At 39.8% G+C, this 20,671-nt stretch overlaps 1 protein-coding gene across 1 annotated transcript in view; it reads left to right on the top strand.

The window, feature by feature from the left end:
* Nucleotides 1-20,671, top strand: part of camkmt.L (calmodulin-lysine N-methyltransferase L homeolog) — a 213,712-nt gene that overhangs the window by 740 nt on the left and 192,301 nt on the right. The window contains 2 exon segments of the mRNA NM_001092078.1: nt 3,534-3,706; nt 9,850-9,914. Of these exon segments, the coding sequence (NP_001085547.1) occupies nt 3,534-3,706; nt 9,850-9,914 (238 nt within the window).

Below are 20,671 nucleotides of genomic sequence, written 5' to 3'. Positions count from 1 at the left end.
GCTAACGGGCAGTCGGATCGCGGGACCGCATCAACGAACAGATGCGGCTGCGATCCAACGGGATTTTTAGTCCCGTCCGATCGACATCTGCACGACTTTCGGCCAGATATCGATCGGGCCAATAAGCTGCTGATTCGGTCTGTATGGCCACCTTACGAAATAAAAATGTCGGATTTTGTCACAGCGTTCATCCGAGACTGATGAACACATTGCTATTGCTTACCTTATTTTCCGTTGCATCCGACTTGACGCCTGCGTTTCGGCTTCAAAAGATACTTTCCACAAATAGATTGCTGTATACCTCAAAGACCATAGGTCATTAAGGGGGGACCTTCCAAATTATTTTCTATCATGTTAGTTGAGCAAAATAATTTATTATTTACATTTTGCTTCCTTCAGTCTTGGAATTACACAATCACAGCAGGCAGGCGCCATTTTGTGGACACTGTTATTAAGACAAATTGTGTATCACACCCAAAATCTTATGTATGCACCAGAATGGGGGACCTAATGCCCATGCACAGTACCCTACCAATTTAAAGAGTGTTAGGAGGGAGGGGGAATGTGAGGAGAGCAGTGACTGAATAGAAAGTGCTGAATAGAAAGTGAAAGTAATTGATTGCCCCACCTCTATGCCTCAGGCATAGAGGCGGGGCAGGTAATATTTGATTGACAGCTCAGATATTTAAACTCCTTTACAACAGGTATGGATGCTTTAATGAAAAAAGGAATTTGGGTTCCATGTTTAATTTGCAAATTAGTTTTATTATACAGCTTTTTATGTATAGGTGACAGGTACACTTTAAGGGGGAATAGATAAAAATAATATAGTGCATTATTTAAAATAAACTTATTGCACACGCATTATTAGTTTTTTTTTTTTTGTGCTTATTTACACCCACAGTGTTTATAAATGTATTAAAATTATGTGCACCAACTTAGAAAACATTGGTCAGCGATTAGCAGTTCTCTTAGAAAGTGAATGGTTGTCTCTTCCTCAGTCGTGCTCTGGTAATGGATTATAATATATAAAAGTCTGCACTCCAATTCCTAGTGCATCTGGTAGTCAATTATACTCGCAAGAAATGATTGGGTAAAGGCATTAGTAGTAATTTGCTTAAAATCTTCTTATATCCTAAGTGGGTAAAATGAAGAGTCTATTAAACAGGACACAGCCGGGACCCACATAGAACTACCAAAGATTTGCACACTAAGATTCTGCCCCACTGGGGTGAGTAGTAGAAGTGGATGGTGGGAAAAGCCAGGAAGCCTTTACCCGGGGATTTGGATTCCATTTAGAATAAAGTGGTCCTGATAAATATTAGACTACAAAGCCCCAAAAGTGCAAGGCATTCCTGTTCAGATTTTTCCATGAATTGATGAAAAGGGCAGATTATTTGAACATGTTGGAGGACCTAATTTGGCACCCCCAAGTGCAGGACTTTCCTTCTCCTTTAAAACAGTCACTGGGGGGGGCACCACCTGTACAGCCTTGCCTTAAACTGTGCAGATAAAGACACACTTGCTTAGCAAAAATCTTTGCCAAATTCTGGCCATCTACATGTTGTGCCAAAACAGGTTTGTTGGATCTCTTGACCCCTGGGCTAATGATCAGATCATAATGGAGGTCTAAGGAGTCCAGCCTATGATTAAGTGCCCATAAGGCATGAAACGCATGAGATGTTTCTTGTTCAATTAAATATACTGGTAAGTTGACCTTGTTACACATCACTACCATCACTGGATATTCGTCTGTATTTGTTTAATAGTCTAAGGATATAATATGGTCCTCATCCAATCCAATTTCCTAACCTGCTTGATAGATATCTAGATTTGCCAAGATGTCTGTGAGTAGGTTGTCTGGAGGGGGCTCGTGGGTTTACCCAACTTCGATGCACCGTTTTCAGGTCACAGGCAGGTTCATGTTGAGTTCTTCTGCCTGTTTTCCCACCCTGCCACCTTAGACTGCTGGCTTCTGGTTTTATAGGCACCCGCCCTGCCCCTTTTGTGACATCATTGCTGGGGCAGGTCTATAAATGGAGGTGGAAGCTTGGTGTGGGCACAGGTTCGGGTGTGGGTTGAGTTTTTCTTGACCCGCACTTCACTAGTACATGAGCCACAGTTCTAGAGAGGCATAGTCAACAACTAATTGTCACCGCTGATATGAAGCAATATCCAATTTAGTGTAATTTTTTGCAATTTTTGTTTACTAGTTTAAAAGGTACATTTTAATATTATTTAAAATTTAAAGGGATACTGTCATGGAAAACATTTTTTTTTCCGAAATGAATCAGTTAATAGTACTGCTCCAGCAGAATTCTGCACTGAAATCCAATTCTCAAAAGAGCAAACAGATTTTTTTATATTCAATTTTGAAATCTGACATGGGGCTAGACATTTTGTCAATTTCCCAGTTGCCCCTGGTCATGTGACTTGTGCCTGCACTTTAGGAGAGAAATGCTTTCTGGCAGGCTGCTGTTTTTCCTTCTCAATGTAACTGAATGTATCTCAGTGGGACATGGGTTTTTACTATTGAGTGTTGTTCTTAGATCTACCAGGCAGCTGTTATCTTGTGTTAGGGAGCTGTTATCTGGTTACCTTCCCATTGTTCTTTTGTTTGGCTGCTGGGGGGAAAAAGGGAGGAGGGTGATATCACTCCAACTTGCTGTACAGCAGTAAAGAGTGATTGAAGAGCACAAGTCACATGACTCGGGGCAGCTGGGAAATTGACAATATGTCTAGCCCCATGTCAGATTTCAAAATTGAATATAAAAAAAATCTGTTTGTTCTTTTGAGAAATGGATTTCAGTGCAGAATTCTGCTGGAGTAGCACAATTAACTGATTCATTTTGAAAAAATGTTTTTTTCCCATGACAGTATCCCTTTAAGGATGAATAAGGATGTTGATGTATCGTTTTACTGTTGCCAGACCTAATATGTGTTTTGTTCAGGAGGTAAACATGACACCTGAAAGAGTGGCAGAAATCAAATAGATAATGGCTGTAGTTAGAAATATTATTATATAGACGTTAGAGAGGATTTAGATGTGGAGAATGTGTGTCACATTTAGAAAGAAAAAAATAGATTACATTGAAGTGAATGGGGGGAGTCACACACGCCCACATTGTTTGAGTATATACATATTAATATGATATGATATTCAATGTTGTAGTATTAAACTTCTCCAGAATGTACTAAAAAGTGAAAGATTTTGTTGTTGTATTTTTATATGGGTGAGTACACCTTTAAAAATGTCTTTAAAAAGTTGTGCTTTTTGTACTTTGTGATCATACTCTGAGGAAGTGACCAATGTGGATCACAGAACGCATCAGTAGTTTGTAACTATTGTACTACGCCATTGCCGACTGCTTTCAGAGAAATGAAATAAAAGAAAAAATATTTTATCCCCTATCTGAGGAACCGTGTTTGATCTGGGTCAATAGACTTTTGAGAAAAAGTGCCATAAAGCTGGTAATGCCACCCCAAAGCAAACTCTATTATTGATTTTTTTTTCCGTTTCCCCTGTTTACTAGGCCCTTAGAAAAGAGCGCTTGGACGACAGTCTCCAGAAAGTGTCTGTTCGAAGATTCAATTCCTTTCGTCTGTTCTCAGTGGTGGAAATGAAAGAGATAAAACGAGAAGCCGATTGCCAAACCTGGTTTCGGTACACCTGTGTGTTCTGCCCTCAGTACAGCCTGTGCTTAAGGTACAACTTGTTGTTTATTCTGGAGTTAACGTTCATAGGAGAGACCTGCTTGAGTCCTATTGGGTGGCCCTGTACTCATATTTTTTACTGCATTTTGCCATCCCCTAATGTTTTTGTGTGGTTAAAATGTGTTGGGCTAATATGCAATAAAAATCATTTTTTTAAATTAGGGATGCACCGAATCCATCCACTATCTTGGATTCGGCTGAACCCCTGAATCCTTCTTGAAAGATTCAGCCGAATACCGAACTGAATTCAAATCCTAATTTGCATATGCAAATTAGGGGTGGGAAGGGGAAAATATTTTTTATTTCCTTGTTTTGTGACAAAAAGTCACACGATTTCCCTCCTTGCCCCTAATTCACATATGCAAATTAGGACTCGGTTCAGCCGGGCAGAAGGATTCAGCCGAATCCAAATCCTGCTGAAAAAGGCCGAATCCCGAACCAAATCCTGGATTCGGTGCATCCCTATTTTAAATATTTGAGTGCCCTGCTACTACTAATTTTTTATCCCATTTAGTTACCTGCTGACCAACCCACAACAGCTTTACCTTTAACCTGACCCTGTACCCACTGCTTACCCTAATAGGAAGTATTGGGAAGTTATCTGAGGGTTGACAGAAAGTAGGAAGAGGAACACAAATGCCTTATTATTTGGTTTATTCTATGGTTTATGAGACCTGACATGACTCTACTTGTTCCTACCCACTCACTCCTGCATTTACCTTTCCACCATCTACAAATTCCCATGTTTCTACAGGTACCAAACCCACTGCATGACTCTATCTAGTACAGGTATGGGACCTGTTATCCAGAATGCTCAGGACCAGGGGTTTTCTGGATAACGGATCTTTCCGTAATTTGGATCGTCATACCTTAAAGGGTTTGTTCACCTTACAAACACTTTTTTTCAGTTCAGTTTTCAGATTGTTCCCCAGAAATAGACTTTTTTTCATTTACTTTCCATTATTTATTTTTTACTGTTTTTCCAAAATCTAAGTTTAAAGTTGAATGTCCCTGTGTTTGATTGAGTCTGGCAGCTCAGTAATTCAGGTGCAGACTCTAAACTGTTACAGTTTTGCAACATTTAGATGACACATTTCTTGGCAGCATCTCTGGAGTATTAGCAACTATTGTATCAATTCTAACAGCTGCCTGTAATGAAACCCAGGGATTCTGCTCAGCACATAGATAAGAAACGTATCAACTAAATGTATCGATTTAGAACAGTTTACAGGGTCGACGACCCCCCTCCCGTAGCTGCTTTAGAAGGTGAACAATGACACTTAACACTTCAACACTAGAAAAACTGTGACACATAGAAAACAGAAAGTCATCGGAAAAAGTCGTTATTTCTGGTGATTTGTCTGAAAACAACTAGTGAACCACCTCTTTAAGTTTACTTAAATAAAGCCAATAGGCTGGTTTTGCCTCCATAAAGGATTAATTATATCTTAGTTGGGGTCAAGTACAAGCGACTGTTTTATTAGTACACAGGAAAAGGAAATAATTTTTGAACATTTGGATTATTTGTATAAAATGGAGTCTATGGGAGATGGGCATCCTGTAATTCAGAGCTTTCTGGATAACGGATCCCATACCTGTACATTACATCCATGTTATGAGAAGACATAAGAAAATGTTAATGCCAAATGGATGAAAGTGTTTTGTAATCCTATTGTTGCCTAGCCAAAAACATGTCCTCGTGCCTTGCTTGTTGCATGATTCTAAATCCCCGTAGTGCAGACTGTGCATATCCAGGTGTAATTGAACACTGTTTGGAATGGGCCTAGAGCTCATATGATCAGCCTTTGATGTGGGATATCCAGCACCCTATGTCTGTGACCCTGGACAAGTCACTTAAGATCGCCACAGTCCTCTAGAGTGAAATTCCGCCACTCTCCATTCATTTCTATGGGATTTTTAAAAGAGTATTTATCAATGGATGAAAGTGAAAGTTCATCCTTTGATAAATACGCCTTTCAGTGTCCCATAGAAATGAATGGAGAGTGGCGGTATTTCACTCTAGAGGACTGTGGCAATCTCTAACTTCATTCTTTGATAAATATACCCCCTTGTGTTCTGCCATACTTAGTATATGCACAGCACAGTGTCAGGGGATGATGCTAAGGACCAGCGTCAGACTGGGGGTGTCTGGGCCCCCCAGTGCTGCTGCATCAGGGCAAATCCCGCTCTGCACCCCTCCCCCCACTAGTTTGTACCTGTGCATGTCATTTCTTCGATCTGGGGGTGGAGTGGTCCTATATAAAATAGGATTTGGAATTATTCCTTAAAGAAAACTATACCCCTCAAACAATGTAGGTTTCTATAAAAAGATATTGCATAAAACAGCTCATATGTAAAACCCTGCTTCATGTAAATAAACCATTTTCATAATAATATACTTTTCTAGTAGTATGTGCCATTGGGTAATCATAAATAGAAAATTGCCATTTTAAAAAATAAGGGCCGCCCCCTGAGATCGTACGATTCACTGTGCACACAAACAAAACGTACATGTTAGGTCACATGAGCCGATTAACAGACAGTGTTGTGTCTTTTGATCCCACACTTCTTCCTGTTACAATTAGAGCTGCAGTATTTCTGGTCAGGTGATCACTTCCTGTTACAGTTAGAGCTGCAGTATTTCTGGTCAGGTGATCACTTCCTGTTACAGTTAGAGCTGTAGTATTTCTGGTAAGGTGATCTCTTCCTCTTCCTGTTACAGTTAGAGCTGAAGTATTTCTAGTCAGGTGATCACTTCCTGTTAGAGCTGTAGTATTTCTGGTGAGGTGATCTCTTCCTCTTCCTGTTACAGTTTGAGCGGCAGTATTTCTGGCCAGGTGATCACTTCCTGTTAGAGTTGCAGTATTTCTGGTCAGGTGATCTCTGAGGTAGCACAGAGACCATCACAAAATGGTGGTTCAAGGCAAGAGATGTAAAAGGGCAATATTTACTTAAATATATATTCCAGTTTGATAACATTCTTTAATATGCCACTTAATTTGATATAAACTATCTGTTCCTTAAATATTCGTTTTGGGGTATATTTTTCCTTTAAGGTGACAGGTCTCCTTTTAGGGTTCCCTTTGTTAGATGACTCTCTGGAAATATGTGATAATGATCTGTTCAATGACACAAAGCTAGGTTGTGAGCCACCGGACTCAAATATCTCAATAAGGTTAAGGGATGCACCGAACCCAGGATTCGGTTCAGGATTCTGCTTTTTTCGGCAGGATTCGGCCGAACCAAATCCGAATTTGCATATGCAAATTGGGGGAGGGGAGGGAAATCGAAAAGAAGTAAAAAATGTTTTCCCCTTCCCAGCCCTTATTTGCATAAGCAAATTATGATTTGGTTCTTTCGCGAAGGATTCGGGGTTCGGCCGAATCCAAAATAGTGGATTCGGTGCATCCCTAATAAGGTTTATTCTATTTGTAGTTTCTACACATCATCAAGGATAATTTATGACTGATCATACACAACTGCACTGTAAATTCTGGGCTTATTTTACTTTTCTGTAAAGCCATGGAAACTGCGAAGTTAAATACTAGTCCAGAAAGCACTAGAAACACAGACACGTCAGGACAATCAGAAAAAAGTAAAAAGTTGTAATTAAAGCATTAATTCCATGAAGTTAACATTCTCTGACCTTTCTGGCCTCCCCATTTTTAACTCCCATTAAAGCAGCTGCTCCTTTCTGTGCACGGAAAGTAAATTAAATAGGAAATAAATAATGGGCTGAGCAGCTTTGAACTTTGATTGGGAGCACAGTAAGGGGTGCGGGTTCTAAAATTGTTTCTCCCACTGAGACCTGATTTGGGAGTGGTTCTGCTCAAATCTAATATTTCGAAGGCAAATTAAAATTAAATTCAGTACATTAGGTTGCTCTCATTAGTGCTTTATCTTGCCATTTAAAACCCTTTCACGAGTTATTAACTGTGAAAATATTATACACACACAAACTGTATATGTTAAAGGGGTGGTTCACCTTCACGTTAACTTTAAGGGGCAGATTTATTAAGGGTCAAATTCTGTTTTTCGAGTTTTCAATTTGATTTTCAAGCAAAAATCTTTTTTAAAAAAAAATAGAATTTTTCAAGATTTATTATACCCTGACCCTGGAATTAGCTTGAATCAGAAAACTGTCGAAGTCATGTAGGAGTCAATGGCAGAGGTCCCTTGAACCATTTGACCATTATTAACAATAAATATACATATATATATATATATATATATATATATATATATATATATATATATATATATATATATATATATATATATATATATAGTATGTTTATCAATAGAATATGATCATGTTTTGCATAGCATCTCTCATAAGTCCAAACATTAGTCCAAACAAGGTATGGAAGCTGTTGTCTAGAATGCTCAGGACCTGGGGCTTTCTGGATAAGGAATCTACTGTAATTTGGAAATAAACCCAATAGGCTGGTTTTACCTCCAATAAGATTAATGATATCTTAGTTGGGTTCAAGTAGCTGTCTGGATATCGGGTTTCCAGAAAATGGGTCCCATACCTGTTATAATTGAGATATGTGAGCAAGGAGGGAGATATGTACAATATGGCTGCATCGTACATTAAGGGGCAAATTTATTAAAGGGATACTGTCATGGGAAATTATGTTTTTTTTTCAAAACACATCAGTTAATAGAGCTGCTCCAGCAGAATTCTGCACTGAAATCCATTTTTAAAAAGAGCAAACAGATTTTTTTTTTTATATATTTTGAAATCTGACATGGGGCTTGACATATTGTCAGTTTCCCAGCTGCCCCCAGTCATGTGACTTGTTCTCTGATAAACTTCAATCACTCTTTACTGCTGTACTGCAAGTTGGAGTGATATCACCCCCCCCCCAATTCGACCTGCAAACTCCAATCGAATTCTAAACAAATTCAAATTTCTTTGAAAAAACTCTTTCAAATTTCTTTGAAAAAACTCTTTCAGGAAGGCTGCAAACAACTCCAAATTGATCCCAGGACGTCCCCCATAGGTTAAAACAGCAATTTGGCAGGTTTAAGGTGGCCTATAGTTTAATTCGAATTACATGATACATTTTGAAAATAAATTTCGCATTTTTTAAAAAACTCTAATCAAATCAGGGTCGGACTGGGGGCCCCGGGACTGCTGGTCCAGGACCCCCCCTCTGGCCCCCCGGACCCCTACTGTGACGCGCCGAGCACGGCGCGACTGTGTGAATGCATGCATGAACGGCGTCATGCGCTTGGGCGAGCAGCGGCAGAAGGCGCTGCGCATTGCTGAGAACTTTTTTTCCCAAAATGTAAATATCGGCAGAGGGGGTCGGTGGCTAGTCTGACACTGAATCGAATATTGACTTTTCCCTAGTCAAATTCCACTTAAAAAAAACTCGAAGTCTCGAAATTCTATTTAAAAAATTCGAATTTTCACTTCGACCCTTGATTAATCTGCCCCTTTGTATGTAGGTTTATTAGAGAGAAGTAGAAGTAAAAGGAAGATTATGAAAACACTATAAAAAATAAACAATGAAGACCAACTTAAAAAGTGGTTTAGAATTGACTATTTTTTTTAATATACTAAGGGGCAGATTTATCAAGGGTCGAATTTCAAAGATAAAAATACTGCGAAATTTGACCAAATTAAAATACTTCGAATATCGACTTCGAAGTTTTTTCAGCGAATTTGGGTATCCTGCGGTTGAAGTAAAATCGTTCGATCAAACGATTTAATCCTTCGAATCGAACGATTCGAAGGATTTCAGCGATTAATTGAAAGATTTTTCTTCGACTTAAAAAAACTTAGAAAACTGCTGTAGAAGGTCCCCATAGGCTAACATAGCACTTCGGCAGGTTTAATTTTTCAAAGTATTGAATTTGAAGTTTTTTTAAAGAGACAGTACTCCGATTATTGAATGGTCGAATATTCAAACTATTTTACTTCAAATCGAAGTCGTAGTATCCTATTGGATGGTCGAAGTATCCAAAAAATTACTTCGAATTTTTAATATTTTTACTTCGAAAATTCCCTCGAATTCACTTCGACCCTTGATAAATCTGCCCCTAAAAGATAACTTTTAAGGTAATTTAGCACAATTTGTGGGATCTGTAAATAACCGCAAGGAATGTTTTTTTTATTTACAGACATAATTCTGGCATCTCCAACGTGGCCGACATCCTCACAAGTTTCGACAACACCGGAAATGTCTGTAAGTCGTTCAGAGAATAAATACACCATTTCTTTTTATACATGCAAGTAACAAATACAGTATATTTCATGGTCCTATTATCTCAACTGCTATTCTAAATGGCTTGTCTCTGTGCAAAATGGGAAACTGCATGGGCGCTGCCACTGCACCACTTCTGTTTATAGAGTGTCTGTAGCAAAAACTATTTTATAGTGGTGTCTTCTAGTTAAATGTTCAGTAGCCCATGTTACTGGTCCTCGAGGAATTTAAAGGGGTTGTTCACCTTTAAATTAACTGTTAGTATAATGTAGAGAGGAATATTCTGAGACAATTTGCAATTGATTTTCATTTTTTATTATTTGTGGTTTTTGACTTATTTAGCTTTTTATTCAGCAGTTCTCCAATTTGTAATTTCAGCCATCTGGTTGGTTTCTAGGGTCCAAATTAACCTAGCAACCATGCACTGATTTGAATAAGAGACTGGAATATGAATAGGAGAGGCCTGAGGAGTAATAAAAGTAACAATAACAATAAATGTATAGCCTTACAGAGCATTTACTTTTTAGATGGGGTCAGTGACCCCCTTTTGAAAGCTGAAAAGAGTCATAGGAAGAAGTAAAATGAGATAAAAACTATAAAATATAAACAATGACGACCAATTGAAAAGTTGCTTAGAATCAGCCATTCTATAACTGAAGGTTAACGTAAAGGTGAAGCAGCCCTTTAAAGCAGCACTTAGTCATCGTGTTGTTATTTATTAGGAACTCCTTTTATGCTGAGCCTGTTATTTCTATTCCAGACTCGTTCATGTCTATATTCAAAAGTGCAAAAGTTCCGAAAAGACACGAAAGTCATTAATAAATGACAGGTATGGGACCTGTTATCCAGAATGCTCGGGACATAGGGTTTTCCGGATAACAGATCTTACTGTAATTTCGATCTTCATACCTTAAGGGGCATATTTGTCAAAGGTCGAATTTCGAAATTGAAAAAACTTCAAATTTGAATTCAAAAAGACTAACCGAAATTAAGTCAGTTTTTTTTGGTTGAATAGGTTAGTTTTCGATCAAATAGGTCCATATTCGGCTGAATACAAATTGAAGGAACAGCGCATTCGATCGAATTGGATTCAAAGTTTTCCCCCAAAAAAACGTTGATTTTTCAAAGTCCACCAATTGACTCCAAATAGTTTTGAATTTTTTTAATTTTTTCAAATTCAAATCGAATTTGGACTATTCCCTAGTCGAAGTACACAAAAAAATAGCTCAAAAGTTTATTTTTTTTATTCGAATATTCACCTCGACCTTTGATAAATCTGCCTCTCAGTCTACTAGAACAGCGGTCCCCAAACCTTTTTTGGACCTTGGACCGGTGCTTCCAATTTTGGCGTGCTGGCGTCCAGTTTGGCGTGCCTCCTTTTTGTGGGCTGGGCGGCCTAGTGCAGGAGTGTCCGCGGCCCGGTTATGGCCCACGGGCCGTAGGTTGGGGACCCCTGTACTAGAAAATCATATAAACATGAAATAAACCCAATAGGCTGGTTTTGCTTCCAATAAGGATTAATTATATCTTAGTTGGGATCAAGTACAAGCGACTGTTTTATTATTACACAGAAAAAGGGAATCTTGTCTATGGGACATGGTCTTTCTGTAATTTGGATCTTTCTGGATAACTGGTTTCTGGAGAACGAATTCCATACCTGTACCTGTTTCATTAGCATTGTACCTGCAGGGTTACGTTGGAAGCAGCAGAGGGCGCTGCTGTTACAGGTCTCTTCCATATTGAGAGCTACAGGGTTTGCAAAGGAAGAGTTTGTCTGTTTATTCCGTGCATTTGATTCTTGTTGTTATTGAAACATCCCGGCTTCTTTTCTAGCGTATTTATATCTGTTTCCCGTGCAGTACAGTTACCCTTGCCTGCATGCTTTACAGTGAATAAGAACACGGAGACGGCATTGTTACTCCTTCTCATTTCCCATAGACAAAATCCAATATTTCTCATATAATGTGAGTTAAGATTATTATGTATCTGCCAGAGAAGGTCTCCAGTTTACCAAGGACATTTTATATCTCGCTCTTCAATTTAACTTGAATAACTTGTGTAAAAGTGTTAAAGGAAAACGCATGGAATAGGAAGCTCGGAGGAAACATCGATTTCTGTGAAATAGTATTCCCTCAATGTGGGTGCAACAGTTTTGAATCACGGAATTTTCTTTTGCTCCTCTCCACTTCTGCATGCAATTACAATATAAATAAAAATTTAGTTAAATTTATAGAGGATAAAAGGAGAGAAGGAATTGCTGGGAGAGAAGTGAAAGAGATAGACAAGTGTTAAACTGATAAAGAAGGAAGAGGCACCAGGGAGGGTTATGGAGAGAAGAAGAAATCAGGGGAAACTAAAAGAGAAAATGAAGGTATTAAATAGCAGCAGATTAAGGAATAGTGAGAGAATGATATACACTATATGAAAATAATCTTGGGAAATATAAAATATGATGGGGTTGTGCTATATTAGGACACATAATACACAGAAAAGGAGCTGTGTTTGCAGAAGCTGAAAAGTCATAATCACAATGTTCATTTTGGGGTCCCTCAGGTCACATACTGTAAATCTATACATACTGGGCATCAAACTGAGCATTAGAAGTAAATTGCAAAAAGGAAATAGCAAAATGGCTTTGCTTTAAAGTGGGTAAAACCAGAAAGTATTGGTGCGTGAGGCTTTGTATAACAATGGATGTGGATAGACTTCGGAAGCAGGTCGTCGTTTTAGACGCATGCGCAGTTGAAGTAATATTCCGGTCCCGAACAAATGTGCATGTGCCGAAAGTCACAAAAAATGTCAAGAAAATTTCCGAAGTAGAGCCGAAGTCCCGTAGAGCCGAAGTCCCGTAGAGCCGAAGTCCCGTAGAGCCGAAGTCCCGTAGAGCCGAAGTCCCGTAGAGCCGAAGTCCCGTAGAGCCGAAGTCCCGTAGAGCCGAAGTCCCGTAGCCATGAAAAGACCGGAAGCCATGAAAGGAGCCGAAGCTGAAGTCCCGAAAAGAACCGAAGCCACGAAAGGAGCCGAAGCTGAAGTCCCGAAAAGAACCGAAGCCACGAAAGGAGCCGAAGCTGAAGTCCCGAAAAGAACCGAAGCCACAAAAGGAGCCGAAGCTGAAGTCCAGAAATGACCTGAAGCCACAAAAGGAGCCGAAGCTGAGATCCTGAAGCCATGAGTTCAGTTCTACTGAACACCAATATGTTTTTTTATTTTATTAAACCCCTGGCCACCAAAGTTTTATTGTAATACTCTATAGCCCCTGCCACCAATGTTTTTATAAAAAAATATTCTCTGGGGCCCCAATGTTTTTTTTTAACTTGTAATGGGGGGCCCCTTCACCAATGTTTTTTTTTTTTTTAAACTTATGAGGGGCCCTGACCAAAAAAAAAAAAAAAACTTTAATGGGGGGCCCTGGCTCAAACATTTTTTTTTTAACTTACGGGGAAATGCTGCATACTTTATACTTGCCCCTCGGCGCAGATTCTGGCATCAGAGTTCCAGTTTGTGGCATTTAGTTCCTGTGTGTAGTTGGGAGAAACAGCACAAATAAAGGGAAGGTTGAATTTTATCCTGTTAATGAAAGGAGTTTTATTAGACTGTAGCTTTATAGTCATTGCATTGTTTTCTTTTTCAGTTTAATTCTTAGCGCTTTCTCCCTCACTGAATGCCAAAGTATAAATACGCCTGAAGAAGTAGAATTATTGTTGGTTTCTCAGGCTTTCCATTTCTATTAAAGCTGAACTAATCACACAGCTAACGAAGCGACGCATCTCCTGAGCAGCAGTCATGTTCACTTTACAGGTAGAGAAATCTGATGTTTTAGTCCCTCTATTCCGGCTACCGGTGGTTTCTCCAACAATAACAAATCCTGTCATTTACCTTTAACTGTCACGGTCCCTGAAAAAGACTAAATTCCATAACCCGTAAAAAAGATAGTATCCTCGAAACGGAGTTTATTTTAGGTGCAGAAATAGAAAAAAACAGTTCAGCTGCCACTGAGGGCCCTTACAAATCTTTTATTGTTTGAAAATGGGACAAATCGTTGTCGACTTTGATCTGAGAACAATGATATATTAGATGTTTTCTTCACAAACACAATAGCAAACAAATTTACCTTTTCATCAGTTAAAATCTGCAAAGTTGCAAACAAGTAACTCCTGATATCTTGGAGGGATAATATGGCTTAGTTGTGCTGCAGTTTCTAGAGCTCTTGTCTCTAATTTTTAGCATATTTTCCTGCATGTTCATCGGGGTTAGAAAACCTGCTCATCTCTGGGAGCTGTTGACCTGCAAGCCGACCAGGGGCCGTGCAAAGATGCTGAGCGCTGCATATCCGCAACAGATGGAAAGTGGCAGTTTGGCTGCTCCTGCCATGGACAATTCATACAGAGCCGTGTTCCAGTATGTACCAAATCCACCCAATGTCACTGGCACGAGTAGCCTCCTGACTATTCATGGTCAAAAGACAGTCTCCATTAAGGACGACAAAGTTGGGTGTCTTCTTTGATAAGCAAAAGTTTGAGAAGGACAGAACCAGTTGTGTAATAAACACAATGAGCTTCATTCTTCTCTTATGAAGTTGACACCTCTGCTTTGTGAAAGTATTCAATTGCTATATGTGTTTTTTTTACACTAACTTCAAGGGGGTTATTCATCAAAGGTCGAATTTTAGAGTTTTCATACCTCGAATGAACTCACATTTTTTTCTAACTTAAAAAAAACTCGAATGGAATAAACTTGAAAACAGTGAATTAACTCTAATTAACTCCAATTAATCAAGTTTTCTCATGAAAAAACTCGAATCCCTCAAATTCATAGAGTTTTCGAGTGAAACCCACCGGAAAAAACTTGAATATCTTCAAATGGTTCAAGGGACCTCTGCCATTGACTTCTATATGACCTCGACAGGTTTTAGCTGGAGTATTTTCATATTCAAACTATTTTTAACTTCGAGGTATAATAAATCTCAAATAATTTTTTACAAAAACCCGAAATTTTTTTTTTCTTTAAAAGACCCTGAAAACGTGAGGTTTTTATTAACCCAAAAATTTATGTTTTGGACCTCAAAAAAGTATTTTTTGGGAAAATGCAATTTTTTCTAAATAACCCCCCAAATATGAAAGATTATAAAAATACATATTTTATAATGATTATTATTAAGGATGCACTGAATCCAGGATTCAGTTTGGGATTCTGCCTTTTTCAGCAGGATTCGGATTTGGTCAAATACTTTTGCCCGGCCTAACCGAATCCAAATTTACATATGCAAATTAGGGGCGGGGAGGGAAATTGCGTGCCTTTTTGTCTCAAAACAAGGAAGTAAACAATGTTTTCCCCTTCCCACCCCTAATTTGCATATGCAAATTCGGATATGGTTCGCTATTCGGCCAAATCTTTCGTGAAGGATTCGGGGGTTTGGCCAAATCCAAAATAATCGATTCGTAGCATCCCTAATTATTATTAAAAGTTATGTTGCATTAAACGTTTTTACATGACAGTCCACCACTTTCGAAGTTTTCGATGTTCGTGGTACTGGGCAGTATCCCGTTGACTCTGGAGATCGGGGCACTTTTAAATCAGCACAGCGTGCCTGAGTCTACACATCCAAATGCAGTCTATGCTAAATTAAAAGTTAAAATGCAATAAAACATAACTTTTAATGGAACAAGCCTTTACAGTATATCATCGTCTAGATCTGAACAATAACACAGAATTATAATGGCTGGAATCATTTATCCAAGGTTATGTGTTCCGATACTTTTGCTGGTAGCATGGCGAATCCCTGAGCTTTTCTAAAAAGAAGAGTATACATTCTAATTTACTTTGTGTTTAATGAATAAAAGTGTTAACGCTTAATGATACGTTTAATGTTGCAGTAGCAGTCGCGTAGAACAATGCGTGGCAGATGATGTCCCATCTGTCCGACCTTGCGTTTTGCATAGCTCGCTTTATTCGTATGTTGTCTATCATACAGTGCCGCGTCTATTGTTCTCCCCCACTCGCTTTCCAAGGGCACATCCACGTGTCATTAGATTACAGAAGCTCTGTCACTTTATTCCGCACACTTTACCCTTTTTACTGTGTGTTAGTTCATCTCCGCTTCTCTCCATGAATACGAGTTGCATTTGTTTTGTAACTGATAGTCTGTATGCAGAAAGTTATAAAGACTTGATAAAAGTTCATTGCTATTTGTGGTATATACTTGTAACCACCTGAAAGTCCCTGTGATCTCACCATGCTAAACTAGCCCCCTCCTGGGGTAAAGCCTATAGGTGGCCATACACGATAAGATCCGCTTGTTTGGTTAGGTCACCAAATGAGCAGATCTTTCCCTGATATGCCCACTAACGGAGATCTGGTAAATCCAACCAGAGTACAATGAAGAGAATGGCCGCCAATGGGTTGTAGGACCACTTCAACTAGAGCCGATGCAGTCCTCGATCACAGGATCAAACCTGACGATTTTTGGCCTGATATCGATCGGGTGGACCCGTTTGAAGCCCCCACACATGGGCAGATAAACTGCCGAATCGGTCTAAAGGACCGATATTGGCATCTTTAATCTGCCTGTGTACGGCCCCCTTAAATTACATGGAACAATCTGTTTAGTGAAGGTAGTCTTTTGATGCTGGATGATTGTTTTTGAGATTTCAGCCAAAACAATGACTAATCTCCTGTAAGGACAGTGAGATGGGAAGATTTGTCACCCGTGATAAAAAACCATGACTGCGTACATCAAATCTTCTGAAAATGCATCTCTGTTGGTAATAACTGAAATCACTTGAGGTAAAACCAAAGCATCTTCCAAAGTTGCCTCTGCAGGAAACTTCAGATGACTTCGGTCCACAAGGAGATTAATCTCCAGCGATAAATCTCCTCTTCTGAGGGCAACTAATGTCCTGTAAGGGCAGTGGCTTACTGGGAGATTTGTCGCAATAAAAAATCATGACTGCTGGGGACAAATCTCCCGAAAATGCATCTCCATTGGAATTGAACTGATATCGCCTGCAGTAAAACCAAAGCATCTTCTGAAGATGCTGGAAGTTGCCTCTGGAGAAAATTTCAAAGGACTATGCAATATTTTGGTTTTACCACCATTGATTTCCAATGGAGATGCATTTTCTGGAGATTTGACGCCTCCTGTTGCAAATAAAGTCGAGGGTAGACAAATCTCCCCGTCGGCCACTGTCCTAATTTTTTCCCCCACCTGCGATAAACTGAATCACTGGTGTTCAAACCCATGTGTAGCTTCAGTCTTCCAAAATCGCTTGAAGATTCCTCTTGAGGCAACTCAAGTCTTGGAAACAACATATGGGGGCTCATTTATCAACGCTGAGCAAATTTGCCCATGGGCAGTTACCTATAGAAACCAATTAGTGATAAGCTTTTTAAAGCCAGTGTCAGGACCTTGCGGCTCAAAGGGTGGTGATCTGGGACCAAGGAGGAAGCTGTAGACGCAGAGTAGGAAAAGGGCAAAACAAGTTCATAGTCAAATCCAGGCAGAAGCTCAGTACAGGCAGCAAGGGTTCAAAACCAGTTCAGAAGTAAAGGAATACACCCACTAACGTACAAAGTAGAACCTATAATTGAGCAAGGATCCTGGGGCTCCTGCGTCTTTTAAGGTTTGAATTTGGCACCAAAGCGGACGCGATGATGTCAAGTGTCTGACACGATGATATCCTGGCGAGGCAATGCGGCGTGCGAATCCCCTGGGTGCCGCCATCTTGGCCGCACCACCAAAGAGTAGAGGAGTGCCAATAGGCACTCCTTACAGCCAGCAGAAAGAAGAATAATGAATGCAGCAATTTGATTGGTTGCCATGGGTTACTGCCCATGGGTAAATTTGCGTAGTGTTGATAAATGATTCCCATAGTTTTTACCACCAGAGATTCACTCTATGACCGGTGTAAAAACATTTACAGGATATAAGTCGTGAAGAGAAGATTTATCACTGGTGATGAATTTCCTGGTGTGCCATCAGAATTAGCGAGGTTGGCCTATGGCTTGGGGATCAGGCCAGGCTTTCAGTAGGTGTTCCATTCATAAAGTCAGGGCTCTGTGTAGGACAGTCAAGTTCTTCACTCCAATCTCAACAAACCCATTTTGTATGGCCACTTCAAGTATGAGATCATCACAGTTAGTGAAGAGGGTGTTGGGGAGGCGTGGGGGAACCTATGCTAGCAAAGTCAACATCTTGGTTTATATAGGAATAGTGGCACAGTCCTATTAGAACATGTTACTGTCCCATTGAAATTTGCTTTTTGGTGGATCTAGAAGTTGTAGCCCAAACCATGGAAAACATAGAGTCAAGCAGACGGGGTTCTCCTGGCATCTACCACACCTACACTTTTTTTAGACGAAATGCCAAAGGAAAGTCCGATATTGGTGGCCTTTACAACACACTTGACATTACCGGATAATGGATCCAATACCTGTAAGTAAGAGACCTGCAAAAAGGAGAATCACAGATGTGTGTGCAAGACATTGTGGGGCTGTACCTTGTTTCGTCTATGGATTTGTTTCCACCATCTATATACATTACATGAAAGGCAAATACTTTTTACAGTTTACACCTTGCTTTCAGCCAGTTCCAATGTGGGGTTGCTGAGCTTTGATTATGCATCACTGGCAGTACTTTGCTGCACTATAATCAAGAAGTAGGGGTCAATGGGTGCAACCCCAAGGACAGCCATGGACTTCCTCCCTATGGTGGGTGTCTGTCTTGCTTCCAAAAGTGTCTGTCATCTGCACTTTTACCCCAGAGTCAAATGCTCTTGCATCCCAAGATAATATTAAATGACTCCCTAATGTATTCAGTTGGTCAGTGCTTTAAAGGAGAACTAAACCGTAAAAATGAATGTGGCTAAAAATTCCATATTTTATATATTGAACTTATTGCACGAGGCTAAAGTTTGGGCTTGTCAATAGCAGCAATGATCCAGGACTTCAAACTTGTCACAGGGGGTCACCATCTTGGAAAGTGTCTGTGACACTCACATGCTCAGTGGGCTCTGATTGGCTGTTGAGAAGCTAAGCTTAGGGCTCGTCACTAATTATCCAGCAGAAAATGAGCTTCCCTGGCTGTAATATAAGCTGATGCTACAGATTTGCTGATTATTCAATTCTGATGCTAATTGCACTGGTTTCTATTTCTATTCTATGTGTACTGTATATTGTGAGTGGGTCCCTAAGCTCAGTAAGTGACAGCAGCACAGAGCATGTGCAGTGAATCAGCAGAAAAGAAGATGGGGAGCTACTGGGGCATCTTTGGAGACACAGATCTTTACTGCTAAAGGGCTGTGGTTGCCTTGGGCTGGTACAGAAGCACAAAACATCATGTACAACATTTCTACCTACTTCATTAGTTAGGCTTTAGTTCAATTTTAAGGCTGCATGTCAATAGTTTCAATTTGTTTGGGCTGAAAACTAGGTATTTTGCCAAATTGGAACCTTTCAGGATTGCTTGGATTCAAACGCAGTAGTGTTCTGGTAGAAATGTAGCTCTCAGGCCATCATTTAAACTGGAAATTTTATTGAAAACATGACTGACATTGAAGCGGCTCCAACTTTTAAGGCTTCCGGAGCTGTGTAGCATAAATAGAGCCTCATTGTTGGCAGGTCTTGAAATTACTAGTTATTGACAAGCAAAAAAGTGTGAGTGCCATTATTTTTAAATGTATGAACCACGGCCAGCTCTGTTAATACTGCATTTTATACTCCGTTCTCAGATTCAACTTAGCCTAATGTATAAGGGATAGAAAAGGAAAGGCCCATATTTAACTATACCATGAACTTTACTTTGATACCATTGGAAATGGTTAGCATCAGAATAAATGAGCCTTGATCCTTTACTTCATTCACTATGTAAATTGCATCACTTATTGCACTAAAGAAGAGTATTGGGAAAAGAGAAAAGTGGGTCTTTCAGCGATCTTGCCATGTGCCTCGTCACTGTGGAGTCTCCTTAGCACCAAGACACCCATAGGAACATACTGCTGACACCTCCATGTCATTGCATTGCTTCTGCGATCAAAATATCTTCTATGACATTACCCTAAAGCTAAATCTGGGCATGTGCTATAACATCGGATCTTTTGGAGAGGCCAGGAGAGAACTGCGTTAACAGGCTAATACAGTCCTGGTAAAAATGCGAGGTAATGCGAGGAAAGGTATTGGTACTGGCCTCCTCCACCGCCAGTTATACGAATAGCAAAAAAATGAAAAGCCAATACCTTGATCAAATGTGGGGTGTTCCCAAATTTATTGTAGTGCTCCAGACACGTGAGTCATGTTCAGACGTTTGGGGATTTTCTAAGCTGCCAAATCTTGACTGTCCATCAGGCGGTTCCCATACAGGGACCAATAAGCTGCTGGCTTGGTCTAAAGAGACAAAGGCGCCAGCTTTTATGGGTATATGTAGGGTCACCTTAATTGGGTAAAACATTTATCCTTCATATGGTTATAGATTCTGTCGGGAGGGCCCCATATAAAGACCAATAAGCTGCTGGCTTGGTCTAAAGAGACAAAGTCCCCAGCTTTTATGGGTACGTGTAGGGCCACCTTAATTGTGTAAAACATTTATCCTTTATATGGTTATAGATTCTGTCGGGAGGGCCCCATATAAAGACCAATAAGCTGCTGGCTTGGTCTAAAGAGACAAAGTCCCCAGCTTTTATGGGTACGTGTAGGGCCACCTTAATTGGGTAAAACATTTATCCTTCATATGGTTATAAAGGCTATCG

This window comes from Xenopus laevis, chromosome 5L (genome assembly GCF_017654675.1).
Source record: "Xenopus laevis strain J_2021 chromosome 5L, Xenopus_laevis_v10.1, whole genome shotgun sequence".
In the NCBI taxonomy this organism is placed as follows: Eukaryota; Metazoa; Chordata; class Amphibia; order Anura; family Pipidae; genus Xenopus; species Xenopus laevis.
Note: the sequence above shows the minus strand (reverse complement) of the source record. Positions and strands in the feature narration are given on the sequence as shown.